The sequence below is a fragment of the Anarhichas minor genome, unplaced genomic scaffold (genome assembly GCF_050575085.1).
Source record: "Anarhichas minor isolate MPS153535 unplaced genomic scaffold, ASM5057508v1 ptg000046l, whole genome shotgun sequence".
NCBI lineage: Eukaryota > Metazoa > Chordata > Actinopteri > Perciformes > Anarhichadidae > Anarhichas > Anarhichas minor.
In genome coordinates, this window is record NW_027466492.1 from 404,111 (window position 1) to 430,310 (window position 26,200).

Genomic DNA, 26,200 nt, shown 5'->3' on the forward strand with positions numbered 1-26,200 from the left:
GACATGAATTGACCACATTAGGGTCTAAATATTGAGCTCTCCTTCTCTTTTCTTCCCTCACCAGCAAATAATGAAAGATAAGTGGATCAATGTCGGCTATGACGGCGAGGATCTGAAGCCCCACGCAGAGCCTGTCGAGGACTTAAACAATACCAGCCGCATTGGTGAGAAACACACACCTTTCACTATTCATTTATTTAAGCTAACCATTGATCTCAAAAAGATAAACTGTTGCGTTACTGTAACGTTAAACAGAAATATTTCATGTAAGATGGGAACTTCTAGATGAAGCCTCCATTTACGAAGCCGCTGACTGGAATAAACTTTCAAAGTCACCAATGACTTTGCAGCCACAACTCCAGAGATTTAGCATATAGCACCTTAAAAAGCTTCATTTGCATGAAGTTGGACGTCACAATTTAGTCACCATTAAAGCTGACCTGCACGGTGCTACATCCGCGTCGTAAGTTCAGGCTCTGCTTATGCATATGAAGGTTCACACCACGCAGAGCACCTTTTCATAACTGTGCAGGAGGTCGACCCGTGTGATTGCTGTGTAGCTCGCCACTTGCTGTAGATTTTTGTTATTTCATTTGTCTTGTTTCCAGATGTGATGGTCGGGATGGGCTTCAACAGGGATGAGATCAGAGACTCACTGTCTAGTCAGAAGTACAACGAGGTCACCGCCACATACCTGCTGCTGGGACGCAAGAACGAGGTGAGAGTCAGTTTGTCTTTGTGGGTTTGTTTGCAGCTTCCTCTGTATTTAGGTATGAGGTAATGGTTTATGGTTTATTGGACAGTATATCTTTTTGCCAGATACGCTCATATCTAAACAAAATTATGAAAAAAAGACTAAGAAGATTTAGGATGGCGATGGTGCCTTTTGTGTCATTATGAGTTCATAATGTTAATTATTTTCGATTTAACTGTGGCGTCTAACCCTAAACAACCTAATCAATGCCTGACTCAGTCCTGTTGTACGTGTGAATGTTTCCCTCTCAGACGGAAGGCAGCGAGTCTCGATCGGCCAGCAGCCTGAGTCTGGCTCGAGTCCGACCCAGCACCATCACCAACGGAACCAGCAAACACACCGCTTCCTCCTCCTCCTCCGCCACACCTTCTTCCTCCACTGGCCACAAGCCACAGCGCAGCGCCTCCACCTACCACCGCCAGAGACGACACTCTGACTTCTGTAAGCCAGATCAGTGACGTAGTGATTAGTGAGAGTCGGGTTCGTTCGTTATAAAATGGTGACAGAAATCGTCCTCACCCAGATTTCTTGTCTCCCACTCCCATCTCTCAGGTGGTCCGGCAGTTCCAGTGTCCACGCACCCCAAGCGGAGCCCGAGTGGTGTAGGCGAAGGGGCGGGGCTTAAGGAGGAGCGGCTGTCGAGCCGCAAGCCGAGCACCAGCACCGTTGGCTCCCGTAGCATCCCGACGCCCTCCAGTCCAATGGTTAGCTCCGCCCACAACCCAAACAAGGCAGAGATACCCGACCGGCGCAAGGAAGCCAACGTGACCACAGTAAGGCCTAAAGGATATTTTGTGAGTGGACTCAGAGACCTGTCACTTTATATCCTTTATCAAGAGAACAGGTGCAGATGGCAGAATCCTCAATCTTTCCTAATCCCATTACCTCAGATTACACTACACTGATACTGATAACATTAAGGGACTGCAAACATTAACGTCTTCTGCAGATTAGAGAGGAGTTCAGTAAAACACTTTACATGCATAGACGAATAACAAACTGTGGATTCACCCAGCGGGGGGAATATAGAGATTATGGTTCCTCAGTGAGATTAGCATGAGTGAGCGGGAGCTTAAAGGAATGTGAAGAGATGATTAACTCCTGAGATTACCTCTTTAATGTTCTGTACGGGACAATCAGGCCGAGCTCGTTACGGTCTGAGGTCAGACGATCAAGCCAGGGAAGTCTTAACTTTTCTTAAAACCTGCTTGGAGCACCAGGCAGGCAGGTTTTACTCTAGTCCGGATTTTCAAATAGTGTAGCCGTATGAAGGCTTGATGCACGTCTTTCACTTCTGAAGCCCTCCTTTCATTGTGTTGCGCTGTAAAGCACTTCATCGTTCAAAGACGTCATTCGTTTCAGTAAATGCAAGTGATTTTTGATCCTTTCTCCAGAATAACATCCCTGCCAGTGCCATGACTCGAAGGAACACGTATGTGTGTACAGACCGGTCCAGCACCGATAGACACTCACTGCTGCAAAATGGCAAGGAAAACAGGTGAGAGGAGCATCACCATCCGTACCCTAACAGATGAGCAGAGTGCCCCCACAGTTAGCGCATCGTTGTGTTGGCTCTTTTTCTGTTTTTTTATTCTGTCCCCAAATACAACATATTTGTTGTAATTTGCACCACAGCCAATGGCCACGGAGCATATATGTATAAACAAATGAGATTTGTTTTGTTGCCAAACGTAGATAATGCGTTCATATTCATAGTGAATACAATAAGAAAGGGTTTTGCAAATGAATAGTTGAGCTGGTAAAGCTCGTCTCTCTCCGCACAGAGCTTAGAGAGTGTTTGTCTCACACACATGTTCTCTCTTTAAGGATAAAGGGCTTAAACTGTGCATGAGTGGGTTCGTCCACGCGTGTGTTTATGTGCCCAATATGAGCTGTCCGTTGTTGTGACAGATGGTTGTCTGCTCGTCAGTGTCAGAGCATGGCAGCCACCATCTCTCTCTCTCTCTCTCTCTATCCCTTTCCCCCCCTATGGTCCCTCTCGCACTCTCTCACTTTCTCATTTTCATTCTGGCTGACCTGTTTTTCCGTCCCTCTGTCTCTTTGTCACTCTGTAATGTTGCCTCTCACAGGAAGAGCCAGGAGGTCGCTGTCTGTCATCCGAGTTTTTAAATGTAAGAATCCACGGAAAGCAGCGAAGAAAACATGAACATACATATAAGTTTTTGAAAAAAAGACGTAGAGCATTGTTGGCTGCAAATAGCAGCTAGAAAAAAACACACCATCAAACAGACTCACTGGTGTTTCCGAGTCAGTTTGAGTTTCGCCCCCTTCGTTTAGATTTGACGACATTCGGGCATTACGACGAGTCTCCTGGAGGGAAAGCGTGACAGGTAAACGGAGGGGAAGGATGGAGGGAAAAGAGAGGGAGGAGGGCGAGGGAGAGAGGCGGAAAAGAGGAGGGGAGCAGGATGAAGTGAGGACGGACATTGTGCCAGCGTAACCCTCCATTTGCCTCAGAGGCCTTGTCAATGTGATGCCATGCCAGAGTGGTTGATGGCACAAACATGTGCATGGACACACACACACACACACACACACACACACACACACACACACACACACACACACAGTCACATTTAGTTATTCAAAATGGACTTGAAATTTGTGTGAACCATAGTGGCAAAGGTGACCAGGAGAGACACAAAACACTGTACACGATGCCGTGCATGTGACGATAGTTAATCATATTTAGTTGATATGAAACACACATGTCCATTCATTAAACACACATTGCTGCGCTTACACACAGTATACACACAGACACTAATCTATGGTGACACTGGAAGATAAGTGACCTCACGCCAAGACAAACAGTACTGTAGCTGCAGACAGAGAAAAGATACCGCTGAGGTACTGAAGTGTACTTCATTTAGATCATATTTTTAATTTACTTCATGCTTATTTGTGTGGGGAAAAGTATTTAATGTAGCATGAAGCCCTTGATGGGCTCTTAAAAATGCATAACACTCAACAACAAATACACAAGAGATGGTACAAAACACAAACTCAACAATAAATGAGTACAAACCACAGTACAAAACTACAGTACAATAAAACACCGTAACACAAGAATCACCAGATAAGTGAACTGTTTCAGTTTGAGCTCAAAGTGATCCCAGTCTGGATCCCTTTTTGAGTTCTGGAAGAATTCCACATGTTGATCCCCCGGAACAGAAAAGGCTGTTTGTCCGAATGAGGATTTACGTAAGGGCATCTTAGAGTTCCCATTGGATGCTCTACGTGTCAATGAGCGCCTGATGCTGTTGCTATTTATAGAAGCAAACCTGCTCGATTGTATATCATCATAAGAGGTTTGGCTTTTGTAGATGCTGCATGTGACCAAGATGTTACACAGTAACTTAACTGTTTGCTGCATGAGGTTGTGCGGTCTCTAATAAGTCTAAATGTTTGCCACCCTGCTCACTCTTGACAGTTATTTTCATGTACATTCTTGTTTTAGCCATGTTTGAGTCCAAGTAAACAAATCAAAGTCTTGCTCCTGATAGTCCCACACCTGTTCATGTAAATGATTTATACTCATAACTTTTACAAGCAGCGTGCTGCAATAGAGAAGAACAAAGACATTTGAAAGAATATGAATTTAAAATGGAAATTTCAGGAGTTCACTGTGAAAGTGAGCTGAACATCGTTAGTCTCTCTCTCGCCCTTTCTACGTTCTCCTTCCCTCACTTTCGCACCAAGTCGATCTCTCGTCTTCCTCCTCGTCTCCTTCTCGCCATTTCTTCCCGGTCCTTACCTCTCGAGCCTCTCCTCTCCCCTGCAGTTAGCTTTAGCAGGCCGCTGGTTCACGTTGATGTGAAGCGATGTTGCTCTGCAGCGGCTGCGCTTCAACTTAACTCGTTTAATGGTTCTGCCCCACTAGAACATTGTGTGTGGGTGTTATCTAGAGCGTTATGAAAAGCAGCCTCGGGCCACCAGCCAGAGTCAGGGGTGTGTGTGTGTGTGTGTGTGTGTGTGTGTGTGTGTGTGTGTGTGTGTGTGTGTGTGTGTGTGTGTGTGTGTGTGTGTGTGTGTGTGTGTGTGTGTGTGTGTGTGTGTGTGTGTGTGTGTGTGTGTGTGTGTGTGTGTGTGTGTGTGTGTGTGTGTGTGTGTGTGTGTGTGGGGGCATTTGGGTCAATTTTCAGAGATTAGGACTAACTGTTGTCATGGTTTGAAGAGCAGCCGGCTCCCTTTTTTTTACGTTTCCTATCTGTGGGTGCTCATTGAAAAGTCTTAAATGACCTCAGTTTAAGGCTATACAAGTATTACAGATGTTAAATGCAGTTGAATTTAATCTCAAATCGTGTAAATGTATGTGGTCGGCAAAAACAACAAAGCAAAAGCCATATAGCCTTTTTTTCAGGGTTTATTGAAGAAGCATGATCAATCAGAAATCCAGAATGTGACTGTCTTCATGTTGTCTTTGGTAGTAAACCGTAACTTGAGTTGGTATACTGTGACGGTAACACTTATACGCCTCAAAGAATAAGCCTGGTAATATTTTGTACTTTATTTATTGTGGACAAATCCAATTAAATAGACAAAAACAAGGACTGATCCAAACATGTGTTGCACTGCATTGCTGTGATGTGGATGTAACTTGACAAAATGTGAAGTTAACATGCCAGCATGTTTTGACTCTATTGAAACTGAACTCTGCCTAGATGCTTAGAAAAAGAAACGACAAAAAGATATTGAATGCTTTGGAAAGTGGCAGGAGGTATTATAATGTGAGGTATTTGTTATTTTCCTACGACAGCATATGAGGGCCATTGTATCAAAAAATACATATATGAAAAACAAGTTACGCAGCCGGTGGAGTGGTGTAATAACCCCAGAAAACGTAAAGTATTACATTTACGAGAAAAAACCCGATATCTCCGAGATCTTTAATGTTGTTTTCCTCTGAATAAACCCAATTCAAAGCAATGTCTCTTCCAAGTCTGTATGTTTATGATTATAAGGTGACTCGGGCCTAAAATCACAAGTATTGCCTTGTTGCTAAATCAGATTGAAAAGTATAATTTGATTTGGTCATGCACTGCAGGCATAATACGGCAAGCAGCGGCGTCTGTGGTGTGACGAGGTTGATTGAACCACATACAAAGTGAAGAGATATGGTTCCTTCACTTGCAAATTGTAATGATCTTGATAACAACTATCCACTCTTGTTTTCCCTCCTCCTCTCCCTCCAGTTCCTTATCCCACCGCCTGCCCCCCGCCTCCCCCTCGACCCACAGCATAGCCGGTGCCTCCGGGGCCTCCTCCTCCTCCTCCTCCACGCCCTCCTCCCGCCTCTCCAGGGGGTCCACGGTGAGGAGCACTTTCCACGGCGGTCAGATTCGAGACCGTCGTCCCCCCTCCCACGCTCCCCCAGCCTCCCCGACGCTGTCCCACGACGCCAGCCCGCTGCCACACACCAGGACCCGGACCACGACCAACCTGCTAAGCAAACTCACCTCCAAGTTGACCCGCAGGTAAGGGGAGAAGCGGTAGAATGATGACTCAACAGATTACAAGTTAACCTTTAACTGCAGGTTTTTTTTGCTCATTCAAACATTTATGAGTATTTTCAAGGATTGTATGCGTTTGATGATTGCTGCTAACGATCTAAATGTGATAGCCTGTATGTTTACAGGCTTGTAACTGGACAGTGTAGCCCCTCATTGACACTGACCTGGCTGCCTCTCACCTTCTGTTCCTTAACCAGTACTAACCTACCAGCCTTTCTTCTCTAATGATAACCCTTTACAGGCCTCAGACCTGGGTCTAATAGTGTTGAACATGATTCCCTCTCTTTGTTTTCCTTGCTTGCCACCTGCTCCCTACAACGTTTGCTTTTGAAAACTCGTCCCACAGGAAACGACAAATGTAGCCCTTATGAGTAAATACATTATATGACGAGACATAGACTAAAGCCTTATTAAACGTCTAAAAAATGAAGAAAAAAATACAATCAGGAGGAGCTAACATTGGATAAAGCTACAGATTGGGTCTCTCTTCATGTTGTTTCCTTAACGGATACAAACAAGAGAGACAATTAATTAATTTATCAAATAGACCATAAAGCAGAGTATGCTTTAGGGTGGGGCTACAGTATGATTGACAGGTCGCTGCCGCTACCAGAGACGTATACGGCGTCGCTACGTCACTCCTCTGCATTCCAAATATGTCGTAGCTGAGACAGTTTGAATCGAGCGCAGACAAAATGCTGCTTTTGAATAAGGCTGGTGTTCTCTTCTGACACTAATTTGTTCTTTCATAAGACGGCCAAAATGCTAGTAGGCGATGTCCAAAATGCCGAACTCAAGGCTTCAGAACAGTAGTCCACAAACCAATGGGCGCCGTCATGACGACTACGTCACTATTTGAGAATTACATGATTTCGTTTTTTGTCCTATTCTTGCGCAATTCTTTCGAGAATTAGCCCCCGAGTGAGTGGAAAAAGAGCCGGCTAATGAGAATGCAAATAAACAGCAACAATTTGACTTAAATTGGAACTGGGAAGCGGATGGCAATGGATACAATGTTTCGTCCCACAGAAGTAGCAGCAGTAATGGAAGGCCCTCCATCTAAACCTGTCACATGTATGCTGTTTGACATTGTGTTCAATTTAAGTTAAAATAGGTCCAATCCTGCACTGTTCAGCTTCTGCCATCAACTGATGCAGTTAACCCCACCCAAGTGTTTCTCCAAACCGTAACCTGTGTGACCCAGGTCTGCTGCTCAGGTGGACGTACTGTATGTCTGTCCCGGTCACTTCTGCTGCTTATTGTTGCTTTATCTGTTGGTTGGTTTGTTTGATTCTTTAACAACTTTTTTGCTTTTCCTCGCCAGTCACCTGCCAGTTTTCTATCCTTCTTTTTCCTGAACTACAGTACAGTTTGATTTGTACTTCTCTGCCTCTTCCACCTGTGCTTCTTACTGTCTTTTATTTCTATATTGTCTCTCCCCCCCCCCCCCCACCCCTCTTCACTTCTCTTTTGTTCCATGTCGCTCTGACGTTCTGCTGTTGATTTTCCTGTTTTTTTCACACCATTCCCCTCATCCTCTTTTCATCTCCTTCTCTTCTTCCTCTCTCCTCCTAGGGTCTCTCTTGACCCTTCTAAACGTCAGAGCTCAAACAAGTCCATGTCGGGCTGCACCCTCCCACAGGGGACAAAAACAGTTAGTAAGTCTTCCTTTCCCATGTTTTCTGGCTGCTTCTTGTCTGTCTGACCGTCTGCCTGCTTCTTGCCAGCGCCCTGTCATTCCCTCTACCCCTCACTCGCTGTCTGTCACCGTTTGGAGTTTAGTTGTGCAAACATTTATCTGAGGAAAAGCTTCTCTACAGGCAGGGATTTTAATCAGCGCTTGAGTTGAATTCAACCTGCGGGGCTCTGAAAAGTCCATCTGTACTGATGTGAACTGGGAAACCTCCTTTTCTTTGTAAAGACAAAGGAAAGTTCATTTTCTTCTTTCTGTGTTTACGTTTTCCACGTGAAGCTCTCAATAGTTTCTCATCAAACGTGTGTTCCATCAAGACGAGACTGAAGCCTTAATGTCTTAATAATCATAGTCCATGTAATTTAATGTCACAGTATAAATATAATAATTTCCCGGGGGCCACTTTTGACTAAAATGGCAGGAGGCCAGCTGCCAGTTAATAAACAGCCCAGACCTTTGTTAGGAGTCCAGGATCCTCCCAGTTCAAACTCTTATTAGTCCATCTTGATTCTTTCTTATGAACTCAGCCTCCTTATTTACATTTGAAGTACAAAGAAAAAGTCACATTGTGAATCAATTTTATTTTCGATGTGTAACGAATGGTCGGCGGGCCCCCCGGCACCCTTAAGTTGTGTATCACTGCTGTAGGAGTCTTAAATTTAATATGCAAACGTCTTTTTCTGTGGCAGACGCTACACACTCGTAAACAAGACGTTTGATTGTTGCGACAGTGGACTGTGTTCATGTTCACACCTGTAGCCCGTTCTGTCACAGCCGCTAGCTACAGAAGCTAGGAAGCTCAGCATGTAGCAATTTAAACTATAAATAATCCTTTTCCATTGATTGATCCATTCATCCATTCATCCACTTATCCGGGTCCAGGTCGAGTTCATTGAATGAATTATATTGTTAGGAATTATTGAAAAAAAAATTATTAAAATGAATAATTCTATCAAATATGGTCTCCCGAAGCAGCTGACAGGTACCGGCAGGCCAGAAGGGCTGCAGCTGTGGTGGTCGCGAATGCTAAAACTCGGGCATGGGAGGAGTTCGGGGAGGCCATGGAGAAGGACTTTCGGTTGGCCTCAAGGAGGTTCTGGCAAACCATCCGACGACTCAGGAAGGGAAAGCAGGGCTTACCCCAGGCTGTTCTCAGCAGGGGGGGGGGGAACTGCTGACCTGGAGGGAGGACATCGTTAAGCGGTGGAAAGAGCACTTTGAGGAACTCCTAAACCCGACCAACATGTCCTCTGCAGAGGAGGCAGCGCCTGAAGATCTAGGGGGAGGCTCACCCATATCCCTGGCAGAGGCCGCTGAGGTAGTCAAAAAGCTCCTCGGTGGCAAGGCGCCGGGGGTGGATGAGATCCGCCCTGAGATGCTGAAAGCGCTGGACATAGTTGGGCTGTCCTGGCTGACACGCCTCTTCAATGTCGCATGGGGGTCGGGATCAGTGCCCATGGACTGGCAGACCGGGGTGGTGGTTCCCATTTTCAAAAAGGGGGACCAGAGAGTGTGCTCGAATTACCGGGGTATCACACTACTCAGCCTCCCGGGGAAGGCTTATGCCAGGGTGCTGGAAAGGAGGCTCCGACCGTTTGTCGAACCTCAGATTCAAGAGGAGCAATGCGGATTCCGTCCCGGTCGTGGAACAGTGGACCAGCTCTTTACCCTCGCAAGACTACTGGAGGGGTTCTGGGAGTTTGCCCAACCAGTCTACATTTGCTTTGTGGACTTGGAGAAGGCTTTCGACCGGGTCCCTCGGGGGTTCTTGTGGGGGGTGCTGCGGGAGTATGGGGTGCCGGACCCATTACAACAGGCGATCCGGTCTCTGTACGACTGCAGTAGGAGCTGTGTCCGCATTCTCGGCAATAAGTCAGACACGTTCCCGGTGGGTGTTGGCCTCCGCCAGGGGTGCCCTTTGTCTCCGGTCCTGTTCGTGACTTTCATGGACAGGATATCTAGGCGCAGCCGGGGGGTGGAGAACGTCAGGTTCGGGGGTCTCAGGATCGCCTCTCTGCTGTTTGCAGATGATGTGGTCCTGTTAGCCTCCTCGGATCGTGACCTCCAGCATTCACTGGTGCGGTTTGCAGCCGAGTGTGAAGCGGCGGGGATGAGAGTTAGCACCTCCAAATCTGAGGCCATGGTGCTCTGCCGGAAACCGGTGGATTGCTCCCTCCAGGTGGGGACGGAGTGCCTACCTCAAGTGAAGGAGTTCAAGTATCTCGGGGTCTTGTTCACGAGTGAGGGTAAGATGGAGCGGGAGATCGACAGACGGATCGGTGCTGCTGCAGCAGTAAAGCAGGCGCTGCACCGGACCGTCTTGGTGAAGAGGGAGCTGAGCCGGAAGGCAAAGCTCTCAATTTACCACTCGGCCTACGTTCCTACCCTCACCTATGGTCACGAACTCTGGGTCGTGACCGAAAGGACAAGGTCGCGGCTACAAGCGGCAGAAATGAGCTTCCTCCGTAGGGTGGCCGGGCTCAGCCTTAGAGATAAGGTAAGGAGCTCGGTCATCAGGAGGGAGCTTGGAGTCGAGCCGCTACTCCTTCGCGTCGAAAGGAGTCAGCTGAGGTGGTTCGGGCATCTAATTAGGATGCCTCCTGGACGCCTCCCACTGGAGGTTTTCCAGGCACGTCCAACTGGGAAGAGACCCCGGGGAAGACCCAGAACACGCTGGAGGGATTACATCTCCCAGCTGGCCTGGGAACGCCTCGGGATCCCCCAGAATGAGCTGGAACATGTTGCCGGTGAGAGGGAAGTCTGGGTCAGCCTGCTTGGCCTGTTGCCACCGCGACCCAACCCCGGATAAGCGGAGGAAAATGGATGGATGGAATTCTATCAAATCTCTTCTCCATCTTTGTCCAGAATGGCCGTGAAACAGATATTAAATTACATCTTCCGTTGTATTTAAAAGGTCTTTAAAGATTGAACTTGGTGAACTCTGCAGAAACCCTGTCATGGTTCTTCATCACGTTCATGCAAAACAGATTGTAGTCCTAACACAATATGACCAGATAATATACACGTTGAAGGGTTGACTAGAAACATTTAGGAGTCTAAATGTTCGAGCCTTGACTTGGAAACTTCAGCTCTGGCCCAGTTTAAATCCACTTTATTGTTTGACCAAAATTCGTATCCCGTCAAACTTGACCTCCTGGGACTGTGGCCATCGAAATTTAACGCAGTTTACAAGACTGTTTCTTCCCGTAGAGCAGCTCTGTCTCAAAACTGTATGTTTATGTGACTACAACTCTAATCAGCAGCTGTCTGTCTGTCTGTCTGTCTGTCTGTCTGTGTCTGGACTGCTTGTGTCTCTGCTGGCTGGGCTTCATGCTGTAGCACTCACTAGAGACTTACGGTGGCACCATTACCTGCTTAACACACGACTGTCTTGGTTTTTCTGGGACAACAACGGGTGAAGTGGGTCAAGCTCACCCCTATTACTAGACAGACATTTTGAACACACAAGTCACACAACTGTTTTTTTTTTAGAATAAACACCCTATGAAGTGTGTGTGTTTGCGTGTCGCCTGTGAGTTTATTACAACTCGACTGTACTAGTCTGAGTCATGTAATCGACACCATATGTTTGCCCATGCTGTTAACAAATGAGCAGGACTGTGGGATCCCTGCGAGCAGAGGGAAAAGGGGGGGATGGTGCTTTATTGGTGTTTGATACGAGCCAGAGGTAGAGGGGCGAGGGATGAAGAGAAGGCAGTTCATTCGCTGTCTTTGAGGTCGAGACTTCATCACTACTGGTGACGTAGTGTGCATGACCGGGTCTGTTTAAGGTTTTAGGGGCAAATACTGTACGTCTCATTCTTGTGTATCATTTGCCAAACATAGACATTCTAGCACCACTTTTACACGTCTCCATGTATACAGTTTGATAGACAATGTGTCGGTGATCTCAAACCTTTAAAAGTAGATGCCGTTCTTTGTGTCTTTCTGAATCAAAGAGCAAATGTTTCTAATATACATGACCTTCCCTGGCTGTAAACAGTCTTATAAGGGGGAAGGCTGTGGTCAAAGCATGGGCACCAGTGCTTTATACCAGTATGAAGACACGATAGAGTGCAGTGGGAGCACAAAACGTTATGTTCTGATTTAGCTTTGCTTTGCTGTTACAGTCACAATTTCTGGTGATGTCCAGTCAAATGTCACAGAAAATCAGAAAGCTGATAACTGAGGAAGGAGAGGGTAGACAGAATGTGGACACTGCAAAAGGGTGGATTGTAATACTTCATCATCGAACCATTTCTTTCTTTTGCGCTCACAATTCTTGAAGACATTTTTCTCGTCTGCCTCCACTGTAGAATGAAAAAGCGGAGAAAAGTCTTGTTGAATCGCACAATTGCTTTTAAAGGACCTGTCCTCAAAATGTTTCATCTTTAGTTGCAAAGATTCCTGTGTGGGTAAAAAGAATGTAATCAGGGGCCATTGTAGCTTTGAACCCGTGACATTACGAGCACGAGGCGTGCGTCCGAGCCCTCTGCAGGAGCACAACGCTTGTCAGAGGCCTGCACCAGTCATCCCGACTGGCTGACCCTGACGTCACTGCCGTCTTAAATCAGGATTAGTTACGTAACCAGGATTTATCCGTCTCTTAAACGGGATCTTGCATAGCTCTCCCTCAAGATACAAAGCAGATTGTCCTGTCACACTGCCGCGAGCTTCTCCCGCTCCGTCACTTTCTGCTCCTTATTCTCTCTCTCCCCCCCCCCCCCCAGCTGTCAGCCTCATGCTGTACAGTTCATACACAGATAGTCGCTACCTCGATGCACACGAGTCCGTCCAGTCTGCCACTCCGTACTCTTCACTTACAAAACGATTAGATCGTTCCCACTGTTATTCCTCCATAAGGATGTGATGCCACTTGTCTTGCTCAGGGTCACCTTGGCAACAGTCTGCGAGGGGAGGAGCTAGGCGTTACTCGCTCACTTTCTGTACCCAGTCGAGAGAGGCAAGGTCATTTCATCTAGATGGGACACCTCCAGTTATTCAGATCACAAAACATGTCCATCATTACTGTAGAGTACAGGCATGTATTGGGGCAACTTCAGCAAGTTAACCCAACAGGAGTTATCCTCCAGCTATTTGCTGGATAATTATTTCAACATAATCATTAGTAAATGCTGAGGAGTATCCGAGTGATTAGCTGTGTGGATTAGCAGGGATCGCACATTTTAAACTTCTAAACATGTGTTTAGATCTGAAGCCACAGCTCCTCGGTCAGAGCCAGGGTGACATTAGAGTCGGTTTCATTTCTCTGCAAATCCATCAATGAAATATCGCTGCCGGCTCCACCAGGCCTCCCCAGTTCCTGGAATAGCGATCAGGTTGCCAGGACTAAAGCCCCAAGTTGACACACAGAACAAATAGCAACAGTAGCCCCCGGTGGCCATGGAGGGGAAGTGCAGTAAGCTGCTTTAAACTCAATAGTACCGGGGTGGAGACGTCCTGAAGATACTTTGATCTAAAGCGCCTTACAGCAGCCGTCGTACTTCCTGTCGGTCAGCTCCTTCTGCGCGGTGACACGGTTGGTGGGTGTAGTTCGGTAGAAAGAAAATAGTTCCCTCGTGGAACTGCTCACAACAAGGTCCGTGGATGATCTTGAGTAACCTGATCAGGATTTCTGTTGAGTTTGTTAAAACTCTGTTTTATTTTGGTGTGAACTGTCTCTTTAAACCACATCTTTTAAGATTATTCAGACATTCACATTGTAGCTGTGACAGTTAAAATCAATCGCAGACAAAATGATTTTCCTTTCTTATTTGACACACTAATGTGTTCTTTCATAAGCGTTAGATTCGTATTTGTGTGAGTCTGGCCGCCACTGCAGCACACACCGTGTTTTGTGTCTATTAAGACCTGGTTCTCCGCTCTGGATCCACTCCCTCTACATTTGTTTATCCCTCTCATTTGTTTTGTCGGTGGCTTTGACATGTTGTTGTTGTTGTTGTTGTTGTTGCACAGTCATCCAATGTGTCCAGTGTGGTGAGTGTAGGTTGGTGATGATCCATCTGTGACTTGAAACAAACAAGTTGTTGTGCTTGTGTGTTGTGGTTGATGTGGATTGACTGACATAGCCATGCAGCAATTTGTAACACTTAAACAGGAAGTGTGTGGGGGGGGGGGAGGGCCAGTTGGCCTATTGATTCCTAACGGATGCGTTTGTCTTCCTCTTGAGGGTCACAGACGAACCTGAGAGAATCAGCAGATCTCCGGTCACAAGGTGAGCTCACATTTACATTTTCAATGTTTCAAGTGTACTTAAAGGATGTTCAAGCCTTTTAGTTTACTCTTCAAGATATAGAAAGAGAAGATATTGTGTGAGCTAATGCCAGTGTTACTGATGTTGTTGTTAAAAGAATAGTTAAACATTTTGTAAAGCGTTTATTTGCTGTCTTTCCAAGAAAGAGATGTTGTATCTTGCTTAATCCGTACCAAAACATGAGTGTAAAAACAGCAATTGTCTAATTTACGGGGGTTAAGTGCTGGATTATTTCTTGGCACATAAACCCCATAAAACAGCAAATTAAAGTTGTTACACAAAGACGACCTAAAGTGTTGATTAATGAGCTTTATATGTGCTGGTAGGTGGATTTTGTTTCCCCAATACAGAGCCAGACAAGCTGTTTTCCCGTTTTCAGTCTTTATGCTAAGCTAACTAGCTTCTTCTCCAGCTACATATTTACTGTACATACAGGTGTTGTCTATCAGCAAGAAAACTAACAAATATGTAAAGCATATTTGCCAAAATGTTGAACTATCCCTTTAAGTTTCTGCACGACTGCTAGAGTGAAAGTAATTCAACTGTAGCGCTTCTATAGTTTTCCTTTAATCCTTTAATCTAAAATGCATTTACAAGGATTTGTTGTCTACACAGAACCGTTGTTTTCCGCTGCAGCTGTAAATGTGTTCATTCTTAGGTGTAACTGATGTTTTCTTCTGATCATCTTTTAAACATTAGAAGTCTACATGGAGTCACATTTTTCCATGTGATCCAGCATGGCTTTCAGCACAGATCCTGAATTATACTACATTTTTGTTGTGATGATTTTCTTTAGTTAAATGTTTCTCTTTGATGTTGTGAGGAAACAAGGAACGACAGTAAAATGTAGATTTGTAAGCTTTAATGAAAGAATATAGAAACGGATTATGAATGTTCAACCCGTACGGAGGCCCTGGGAGGGAAGTGAGGAAAAACGTGTTCCGATCCATTTTGTAAGTTTGATCTAAATGGTTTTCTCTGCTGTGTTTCCGACTTAAGAAGAAAAGGTTCCTTTTTTATCTAAAAGAAACTTCAACCAATAAAATTAACTTGGCAGGTAGAAGGTAATCTGTGTTTGTTGTTGTAACACTCATTTTGGGCACAAGATGCTGAAAGGCTTCACTACCCCACTACGACTAAAAGCATTGGTGCTTTCCTTAACGACAGAATAACATTTCTACCCAAAAGAAAGACTTGACAGTAATGTTACATCACATGCTAACACACAATTTATTAGTGTTTAGTGTGCATGGAGAAATTAACACTCACCTGTATGAAAACAAAAAGGCTTATAGTCCTATTTAGAACATGGGGTAGTGGTGCACTTCACTCTCTTGAGGCCAAAATGAGTATTACAACAACAAACGTGATCCTGCCAAAAACAAAAACGCAACATGCCCAAACTTTTCTTTTAAATCTGTTTCACAGACACAAGAAAATTGATCCTGTCAAAACTTTTCCACTTGTTTCACAGATGAAAAACCTCAAGTCATAAACACAGGAGAGAAAACAGATCACCTGCATCTTTTTCTTCTCAGTTGCCTCTCGGCGCTTAATTAATAGGCATGAAAAATACATAATTTTGACTTACTGTCAGTTATCTGTGTTGTGCACTTCCTCTCAGCTGCTTCAGCTCAGTCTCAGGTTAAGAACAGCAGGTAAAGCAGCAGCACCAAGCTAACACTAGCTAGCAGACTGTGGTGCTCCTTGTGGTGGACGATCCCTGCGGGTGGAACCGTTGATTAAAGAAAAATAAATTATAATAACTGTCATTGTGTCTTATCAACAGCTCAGTCCCTGAAACTCTTTACCGTCCCGGGATGTTGTGTGTTAGTTGGTGTTAAGTGTGATTTAAAGAATGTATCCGTGTAGTATGTTATTAATTATATACATTTTATTATTAACTCTCATTAAAGAACAAAATAAATGTATAAGCAGTGCCTCACCAGAGCAATTAACTTGAGGTGGGTTTGATTTGCATATCCCTTTGGTGTTGTACATTCATTGTATAGTATGAAAAAGAGATGAGACTATAAAATACACATTTACCAATCACAGTTACCTAGATTGCTATATAGAGATGTAAAAATCCAATAATGTATGATATTGATTTTTTTTTTTTCCTCCCCCTTTCCCCAACCACTCATGCATTCACATTCATACAACCACACTTTCACTTGCCTACACTTCCATTACGCATTCATTTCATCTCAAAACCCTGTGTATTCACTCCCATTGATCCTTAAATCCATGCTCCTTCATTCATATCACACCTCTCCTCCTCCTCCCCCTCCTCCTCCTCCTTCATTTCTGCTGTCCAAACCTCTTTAACTCCTCCAACCCTCCTGCTGTAAACCTCTCTTTTCAACCTTTTCCTGCCATTTTTGTTTCAAATCTTCCTACATTTCCTTCTACCATCCTCTATTCACATCGCCCCTACCCTTCGTCCCCTTTCCAGTCGCCATCTATCTGGGCATCAGAAAGCGGCCGAGCCCCGGACCCCCCGATGCGGCTGGGATGTGAGGGTGCGGAGCCCCCGCGACCCGGCCGAGGTGGTGCTAGCGCTGCGAGAGGCGGCGCAGGGCTGCGGCTGCCAGGTCCACCTGGCCGGGCCGTTCCTCCTGTCCTGCACCCACGGAGCGGCCGGCGCCCGCGTAGCCTTCGAGGCCGAGGTCTGCCAGCTGCCCAGCGGGCTGGGCCAGAGCAGCGGTGTGAGGTTCAAGCGCCTGTGGGGGGCGCCGTTGGCCTTTAGAGACATCGCCACCAAAGTGTCCAAGGAGCTCGAGCTCTGAGGGAAACAGGAGGTGGGGCGGATTGACAACCCACAGGACAGGATGATGAATGAGTAGGGAGGAGGAGGAGGAGGAACAATGAGGAAGACACCACTGCCTCCTCCCACTCCTCTTCCTCCCTGGGCTCCACCTCATTCCGATGCGGCTAGCGATGCCTCGCCTCCGCCAAAGACCCTCTTCTTCTGATGCCACCAATCGCAGCCAGATAAAGCGGACGCACAGACACGGATGGACCGCCGTCGGCAGACTTGATGATGACCCTTGACCTTGGAGCTGTCAGTGACCTACGACCCCTGCTTGAAACGCACCACCACCTCCATGTTATGTGAGCCCATGGAGTCAGGCTGTTTTATTTTCATTTTTGTTCATGACTTCATGTTTGATGATAAGGATGGTGTTGCTGAGAATGATGGAGATCGATAATTTGTTGTTGTTGTTGACATTGTTATTCCTATTGTATCATATTTGTTGTCATCATTCCTTTTTAAAGAGCTGCTATTTAAAGAAATGTTTTAATTAGTTTATGGAGTTTATTTTCTCTCTTCAATGCTTTTAAAAATGGGTCAGAGAGTGACATCTGTCGTCATCCTCTGACGCAGACGTCACATATTTCAGAAGTGAGGTTGCAGTCTGACCTCCGGCCTCTAGAGGGAGACATGCAGAAATGCAGACTTGTGACAGACTGAATGAAGCATCGCGGCCTTTCTGCCCATCCATCGATATTCGCCCTTTTACTGTTCAGCTGGGTATTTGATGATTGTACCATTTCTGGTAAAATGTTGCCTCTCTGCCTGCTGTCCATACTGAATTCTCTGCTGTGTATTGACAGCTGGCAGGTGAGCAGCTTACGGAGGAGCAAAACCGCCCAATAATGCAGGACCCAGCTGATATGTTGACCTTGATAACCTGATCATTTGAGCTTCTGCTGTGCTCTTTACATATACTCTACTTCGCCCCAATATTTGTACCACGCTACCTTTTTATTAACAAGCAAAAGTCCTCTCGATTTTCTATAATTACGTAAGATTTTGTTGGTTTAAAGTGCAAAGTAGGATTTATTTCTACGAACAAAACTACATGTTTTACCGATGGCAAAATGAAGCACATATCGTATGCTATCTCTGCGTGCCCAGACAATTTATAAGATTAAATCTCTAAAAGCTCGACAAACCAACCGTTGTATTGATTCTTGGTCCAATACAGTAGCATGACTTTCTTTTGACTAGTCCCAGTTTTTATTTGATGTGATGGAAATTGAACACTATATGATACAAAAAAAAAGAAAATACAAATCTTGGCTCCTCTTCCTGCGAGGCTGCAGACGTAGTTCAGAAAGCCGATCCAACATGAAGCTAAGCATCCACAGATTTGAACCCCAGTTCAGGACGAGTATATTTTAATAGATCACCTTTGTTTATAATTTGATCTCTTCTTCAAACCACATGTTTCACCACACACTTGATTACTGTAGCTCATACTGGTTTAGAGTAACTGGAGGAGACGGGGCTTTTACTGGTAGCACTTAACAATATCTCAGTCTGTCAGAACGCCATCGCTTCGCCTCAAATGTAGTGCAATACAGCCACAAAGCCAAGAATCTAGACTTGAATAAACATAGACTCAATAGGGCGCCTTGTTTGATTTATTTTTTATTTTTTATAATGCTGATATGTTCTTAAAATTCATTAAGCACTTTTTCCCCTCACTTTTTAGCCAGGAAATGCATTGTACTGTACTGGCAGAGTTTTTAATTAATCTGTATTTTTCTTTTGTAAATTGTTATAAAATAACTGTTTGACACATTTAAAGCCCACTGAAGTGAATACTTGACATTCTGAATGCCCTTCTGTCCTTTACTTACACGCACCTCTTGTCATCATTCACTTCCTTCAGTGAAACGATGGCTTCGGGTGTCCAAAGTTATATTGAAGTTACTACAAGGAATATCCGCCTTCACCCATGGTCTCGTGTACTGATGTAGGTCATATAGAGCCATCAGTGTTGGTTATGAAACAGTCTCCACCAGTTAAAAGTTCCTTGTGACTATAAGGAAAATGGGGCTACAAAAATTGTAAATGACGACTTGTCTCAATAACATTTAGTCAATTTAACAGTTTTATTTCATCCAATATTACATTTATTTTGAGTTCTTAACCCAAGCATCACTTTCGATACTCAAACTGTAGACATTTCCCTCAGTCGACCAACCAGGCTGCAGCACTGCTGAGACGTGTTCGACTGTTGACCAATCAGATTCCAGTATTGCTTTAAGAGGTGTACGACTGTTATCCAATCGGACCCCTGCCTCATTAAGCCGCTGTACAACTCAAAGCGGCTTAAGATGAGACATTGAATGACCTTTTGAGAAATCTTCTTTTATTAAAAACACTTTGCTGCTCATTACGGATCAAAGTTACCACGATTCAACAAAAATACACACAGAGTGCCCAATTGATCATATATTGACACCGACCGAATCCAAAGGTGGTTGTACTTGTATTGTAACTCTATCAAGTCAAACAATTACAACTTGTACTTGCAGCATCTAACAAAAACAAACACTGATACATAAAAAGAAAAGTTTCCTGATACAGCAGTTGTTGATCTTTTACAAGCTGTGAAGTCTATAGGAATTGATCTGTTAAATGGGAGATTCAGCCTCAGCAGGCTGTCTGAAAATGTGAAGCTGGTTTTTTAGGGCTATTTGTTTTGCATATTATTTTGTGTGTGTGTGTGTGTGTACACAACTGGGCCTCACTCTCTGAACCTGTTCTGTAGATACAGTTAGGGCCGTGCTTTAAGGCTACAGTTCTGTTGTATAGTGTGTTTGAAGCCGTCACTGTTATCAAGAAAACGTAACTTATGGGGTGATATTACGGAAATGATCGACCTGCAATCCTGCATGTCTCCTAGGAAATAATGTGTGACACAAAAATAAAGACTTTCAACCTCTTTCATATTTTGTGTATTTTGTTTTCTCAGATATGGATTTTGTTTCTTTAATGTGGTGTCCAGACAGTTTCTTTGTGTTATCGTGAATTGTTGGATGGTGTCTGTGTGGCCTTGTACATCTATCTTTGTGAGGACCACACGTTTTAGACCATCAGAGTGAGGACATTTTTGCCGGTTCTTTATTTTTAAGGATTTTGTTTCCTTGTGCCTGTATTAAAATGTATCAGGAGCACATATCTCCATCAATCTGTTATGAGTAGTTGCAAAAGATCCATGTGAGTTTCCCATAAAGACAACATGAGAGAGTTTTGATTGTTACATGGGGCATCATTTATTGTCCAGTCATATTTTCCAACCAAAAATACATTTTCTTTCAATGCATAGCCATTCCAGACTATGCATGGATTGATCCCAGGATGTTACAGAGAAGATGGGGAGCGATGCAATTAAAGTAACGGGAAGAAAGGAAGGAGCAGAGAGAAAAGTGGAGTGTCTTCTTGAAGGAAAGAAGTGAGTAGAAAGTAGCCAGTTGGCCGAAACCAGTAAAATAACTTTACAACAAGGCTACCTGTTCATTTTTTTCATGTAAAAAAAACAAACACAGACAGTCATTGAGTCATTGCATGTCTGTCCACTTTACTTCTGGGCGGGGATCATGCCATCAATAGACTCGCTCTTCTCAAGCTTCTTCTCCATCTCAACCATCAGCTTGACACCGTCAACCACCAGCTGGACCTGATCCACCTCGGAGGAGCCCAGACGGTCAGCGTTGGAGATATCGAACACACCACCCACGGAGGCTGTGTCCACACCACCTAGAGGGAAAAGTAGGGGAGAAAAATGAGTCCTCTTTCTACCTCAAGCACTCCCTCACCCTCCCTGAGACTGATGTGACATTGAGGGTAAAAGCTGCATGTGTAAAGTCGGCTGAATATTGCCGCCTGACTAACTCGAGCTTAGCAAGACTGTTTCTTCCATTAACTAAATGTATGTTCAACAAAAGTTACTCCGATAGTCAGAGTGAGAATCGGCAGAAAAACAATTCAAGTACTTCCTGAAGATTCCTCTCTCTAGATATTTCGGATAAAATTAGGCACTAAGTAAGAGGGCGGGGAGATATTAATGCTACCAACCAAAACAAATGGAGCAAATAATACAAAATAATATATATTTTCTAAATGTATTAAAATTGCATTTAGTAGCGAGATTGCGGAAGTGTGTAGAAGAACTATGGTGGCCGGTGAATGGCCCTATCCAGAGCCACAGTTTGGTTTGCCCGTTCTAAGATACCATAGAAACATGCTAATGTCAAGAACTAAAAATCGTGTTTCTGTTAGTGTTTTGAGTAACTTCTCTGTAATCTGTGTATTTTTATTTCCAGCTCATATCCTAATATTTGCTAATAAATACTCATTTTGCGCTTAAGCCTTTACCTTGCCCCATCCAGCTGCGTTATGTTTAAAGCTGTAGCTCTTGGGGCTCCTCTGAAAAATGCTAACTTCTGACTAGCTTTAAGACTTTGACATTTTCTTCTTCATCCTTTTTTTTTTTTTTTTTTTTTTGTACCTGTGCCACGTTTCTGCAGACGCAGCCTGGTCAGGATCTCCTCGAACTTGGCATGTGTGCTGAGCTTGGGCAGCTTGACGTGCACACCACCGCGCAGGCCGGTTCCCAGGTTGGAGGGGCAGGTCAGGATGTAGCCCAGATGCTCATTCCAACTGAAGCCGTGGTTGTGCTTCTTGAAGATCGCCTCAATCTGAGCAATGATGAGGAAAGTGAAATGAATAATGCATGATGCTTAAGATATAATTACAGCACAGAGAAAGTATCCATAGGAATTTGTTTTGCACACAAGAGGTGAAATGGCTTTAACCCAGTGGAATTGTGCAGAGTTTGTCAACATAATTGCATTGAGATGTTTTTGTGTTTTACATTCTTCAGGCCAACGCAGAAGCGTCTGAAGACCTCCTTCATGTTGCCTCCCAGCTGCATGGAGATCACACGCAGGTGATCCTCCTCGTTCACCCAGACCAGGAAGGTCTTGTTGTCGTTGTGCCTGGAAGATGAATGTCCAGGTCAGTTTCACATGATTTGCATACAGGACTAAATGTTTGTGAGCCAATAATTTGATACAATTTGAACAATGTTGCAGGAGTATGATTTGGTAGAAATGTTTCTCAAAGCTGAGCTGTGGATTTAGTCTGTAGGATGTCAAGCCACTGTAAGGGGCCGTGCATGCTGCAGCTGTGCACACTGTGCTTTGGTATTCATGACACACTTTAACAGATGTTTTAAAACAGGAATAATCAGGATTTTCATGTTAGGGCTGCTGGAGAAAAAGACAGATGGTGAAAGTTCTAAAGTTTGGCTTAGGAAGATGGGAGACTTAAGCTCAGATGGTGTTTAGCGAGTGTGTATTGACGTGTTTGTATGGGCACATAAAATCTGCTCTTACAGTTGATCATAGCACATATCTGATCATCTGTTTGCTTTCTAAACTGGGGGAATACCAATAAAGTCGTATATGTGTATCCATTTTCTATTTAATTTCCATTCTGTGTGTCGCTCACCAGATGCCTCTGCCGTCGGGCCAGTCACGGGCCATTCCAGCGCAGGTCAGCAGGGGAGACACGGGCTTGTCGAACAGGAAGTGATCATTGATCAGCAGATCCTGCTCGGCGTCGGTCATGCCGCTCAGGGGGTAGTACTTTCCCTTGAACTCACCATCCAGACTGGCCAGGGCTGAAAGGAAAGAACCAGGGAAAGTGGACAGAGTCAGTCTCTTGACAACTATATCTTGCGTTCTACCAACCATCGTGTTGGACTCATAGATTGTTGTCATTGTTGTCATCAGGTTGACACTCACCCTCAATGGACAGCTTCTCAATGCCTCTGCGCTCTCCACGGCTGTTGTGGGGGGGAAGGGTGAATCCCTTGATGCTGCGGCCAGTACGAACACGGCTGGACAGCACGTAGTTGGGGTCCAGGTCGTCACCTCCCTGAGCGAAGAAGGCAGGACAGAAAAACACAACAGACACCTTATTGTAATATCGTAGCCATTGTTTTTTTGATGTCTTATTTAAAAACTGACTTGCTTCACATATGAGGAGTTGGACTGAGTTTTATAAAAGTTTAGGAGTGGATAAATGGTTTACTGAAGTTTACTTACTTACAATTGATAAGTTAATGGCCATTCATTTGGTGTGGAAGCTTCCCTTCCTCCTTAAAGCTATGCTGATCTAAAACAATACCGGCCTGCAGGTCTCCACCGCTCACCTTCAGGTTCTCGAAGTTCAAGTCGGTCTTGTGCTTGTCGGTGGGCTTGTATCCGCCATGACGGTCGGAGATGATGGGGTCCAGCAGATCCTTGAAGACCTCATAGCACTCCTCATCACCAGCAACGCAACCCACGGTCATGATGAAGGGGTGACCTTTGGGACAAGGGGGAGGATGGGGAAGTTGGTAACATTGCTAGTTCAACTTTGAAGATTATGTATGGAGGGACACTGTCCTCTTATGCCTGTACCACCGTGTGACAGCGGCAATCCATAATCATAACATAGTCATTTTTCATATCGCTTTGGTAAAGGTATGTCTCCTCAAACCCTATCTTTGCTGTGTTCGTCTCTATGCTGATGACTTGCTCCTTCTTACCAGGATTGTCAACACCAGTCTGGATGACGTCATCTACTGTGAAGCCGCTGGGAGTGGACTTTCCCCTCAGCTTGCCGTAGATTTCCTTGGTCAGCACCTACAATAGATGATACCCAAGTCAGTGATAATACAGTCATGTGATTTTCTTTTTGTAGTATTAGTTCCTTTTAGTATCTTAGCAACAATTAAAACATTAGTATTTTAAGTAACATTATTTAGTAACATTATTTATTCCTGTGTAGGACAGTGGATAAAGGTAGTTACGTGTTGCCCTAGTGAAGGCCATGATGACGCGCCCCAGTGCACACTACTTACTAGTTATGAAGCACACACGCCATGGGCTGGCAACCGTTTACAAGGAAAACCAAAGCAATCTAATTTAAAGAATTTGCTACCTCCCATCTTTTCTTACTGCAGCTTTTATATTTGAAAGGCATTGCTGCCCGCTCGTAAGCTTGGCCACATGATCATGTAGAGACTTGTCATTGGGCAACATCAACATACGTATTACATATCAAACGTCTTCGCAAATCTGTATATACGAGATCTTCTTTGACCACAGGCCCATTTCCAAGGTTGCTATCGGCAGTTAATGGGGGATTCGAGTTGTTGTTGTTGGGGGGGGCTTGCTCTTTCTATGCACCCCCCACCCACACAGGTCCCAGCGCGCTGCATGGACTGTCTATATTTATGCCACTGGCGCAGGATGTGTGTTTTGGGTGAGTTGCCATGGATAGACAATGTCAGAGTAGGATTTTGTACCTTGGCCATGTGGTTGTTGTGCAGGGACAGATCGGGGAACTCCTCGTCCCCCGAGAACTTCATTTTGTAGTCATTATGACAGTTCTTCGCCATGGCTGCGATTCTTACTCCACCTGGGAAGAAATGAGAAAAAGAGGAGGTGTTATTTTTTAGAATCTGCAATGCTTGTAGACTTATCTGGTGCGATTGCAATATCTAAGAGAGGAGAGTTTGGAGTTGTTTTACAGACTCGGGTCTATTCAGGCACTTTATTCCGAATTGTTTTAATCTAGAAGAACATTATAGAATTAGGGGGGGTTATAGTTTTACAAGCTACAAGATGTATTTGTCAAAATGATCTGTCTTTGTTGCAGTGACGTAACAAAGCAGCCTGAGACACAAACATAGTGAATACCATATTTCTTATCTGGTAATTCTCCAAGTTTTTCAAGTGCGTTCTCTATGAGTCCTCTGGTGAAGAGGAGACACCGTCTCATTCTGTTTTCTTGTCTTTCTTTCTTACTTTTTTATTTCACTGTATCTTTCTCTTTTCTTCTTCATTGTCCTCTCTCCCTCTCTCCCCCTCTCTCCCTCTCTCTCTCTCTCTCTGTCAGCTGCTCTCTTGACATGCTTTCCTCCCAGCTGTCGTGCCTCTCTGACTGTCTCACCACCTGTCTCCTCCCTCACAGCAGAAGATTATTAATAGCGTGGCTGTGCCCCCTCTCTCTTGTCCTGCACCCCCTCCCATGTCACATTAGGATGAATGATTCTCTCTTCTCTCTCTCACTCCATTCAGCCTCAGACTAATGCAAACTTAGTGGTCGAACAATGCTGCAATACAAAGCAGAAAAAGTGCTTTGGTACCAGAAGTAATAAAACATTTAAAGTCCTCAGTCTCTTCATACTATATCTATTACAAGCCAATCTCTCTCTCCATCCGACAGAGTTCTGTAAGTTTGGTTGAGGTGCAGTTGATTGATGACACCTGGTGCACTAAAAGGTCAAAGCATTGCATGCCTCACTGATGGCCCCACAGCCCCCATGACTAAATCAAGCGCCCTAAACTATTCGAGGACGCACTTCAAGTCTGCCCTGCTGGCGTCAGCAACAGCTGATGGTCACAACCTTTTTCAGTGACACCTCACTGCATACCAGTGCTACCCGTGTCCAAGAAAACCAAGAGCTTCAAGAGAGGTTTCACTACAATGTGCACTGATAGAGAACGATCAGAGGAGATTTTAGTAGGTTCCATTCCATCCACAAAAAAAAATGCGTGGAGGCAAAAGAAAGTTTTCATGGCTCCAGTGGAGGAATCTGTCTGACATATATTTGGTTCAAAATGTTTCCTTCTCTTAGAGCAATTTAGTTTTTTGGGCTTTTGTGTCTGTCCATACTGATATAGAAAAATCTCCACAATCTTTCCCCTCTGGATTTATGAAAAAGCCTGACTAAGCATTGATTTGCTTATTTTTTTTACCTGCTTAGGAGAAAAGAAAGAGGTAACAAATCCCGGGATCAGATCCTGTCCACCGAATGTAGGAGTTGCCCAACTCTGCCAGATGATGGGCTTAAGTATTTATACCTCGACCTCTGTCCCTATTGGCTGACTGGACTCGGGGTCCCCTCGTTTGATTGGTCGCAGGGGGCCTTCTGTGTCTGGGTGAGTTTCTAAAAGGCAAGAACCAACATCACACAACACTTGAGCCAAGAGACGAGAAACAGCTGCAGCCACTTGGTCCAACCTTTTCACCTTCTGCCTGCTCGTAGCTGCTGGGAGCCTGCAGGGCAGAACAGTGGTGGACAGCC

General features: G+C 44.7%; 2 protein-coding genes across 6 annotated transcripts in view; one reads left to right on the forward strand and one right to left on the reverse strand.

The window, feature by feature from the left end:
- mark4b (MAP/microtubule affinity-regulating kinase 4b) overlaps positions 1 to 20,004 on the forward strand; it is a 53,277-nt gene extending 33,273 nt beyond the window's left edge. Inside the window, exons 10-18 of one of the 4 annotated variants that reach the window (XM_076111955.1) lie at positions 65 to 164; positions 609 to 718; positions 1,006 to 1,195; positions 1,307 to 1,527; positions 2,149 to 2,252; positions 5,971 to 6,252; positions 7,864 to 7,946; positions 14,180 to 14,216; positions 16,714 to 20,004. In XM_076111955.1, coding sequence (XP_075968070.1) covers positions 65 to 164; positions 609 to 718; positions 1,006 to 1,195; positions 1,307 to 1,527; positions 2,149 to 2,252; positions 5,971 to 6,252; positions 7,864 to 7,946; positions 14,180 to 14,216; positions 16,714 to 17,047 — 1,461 coding nt within the window. In that variant the 3' untranslated portion in view covers positions 17,048 to 20,004. Of the gene's footprint in view, positions 1 to 64; positions 165 to 608; positions 719 to 1,005; positions 1,196 to 1,306; positions 1,549 to 2,148; positions 2,253 to 5,970; positions 6,253 to 7,863; positions 7,947 to 14,171; positions 14,217 to 16,713 lie in introns of all 4 variants that reach the window. The other 3 variants (XM_076111954.1, XM_076111952.1, XM_076111953.1) reach the window with 3 other exon arrangements.
- Positions 20,005 to 20,311: 307 nt separating this feature from the next.
- On the reverse strand, positions 20,312 to 25,942 carry ckmb (creatine kinase, muscle b). Of its 2 annotated transcripts, none has more exons than XM_076112064.1 (9): positions 25,872 to 25,942; positions 24,416 to 24,528; positions 23,654 to 23,750; positions 23,276 to 23,430; positions 22,866 to 22,998; positions 22,570 to 22,741; positions 21,932 to 22,055; positions 21,566 to 21,755; positions 20,312 to 20,814 (listed from the first exon to the last, which is right to left on the reverse strand). In XM_076112064.1, exons 2-9 carry the CDS (start codon positions 24,506 to 24,508, stop codon positions 20,636 to 20,638), a joined length of 1,143 nt encoding a protein of 380 aa, XP_075968179.1. In that variant the 5' UTR covers positions 24,509 to 24,528; positions 25,872 to 25,942; the 3' UTR covers positions 20,312 to 20,635. The 2 variants fall into 2 exon arrangements, with proteins under 2 accessions (XP_075968179.1, XP_075968180.1); XM_076112065.1 differs by lacking the exon at positions 25,872 to 25,942 and adding an exon at positions 24,810 to 24,968.
- Positions 25,943 to 26,200: the final 258 nt, after the last annotated feature.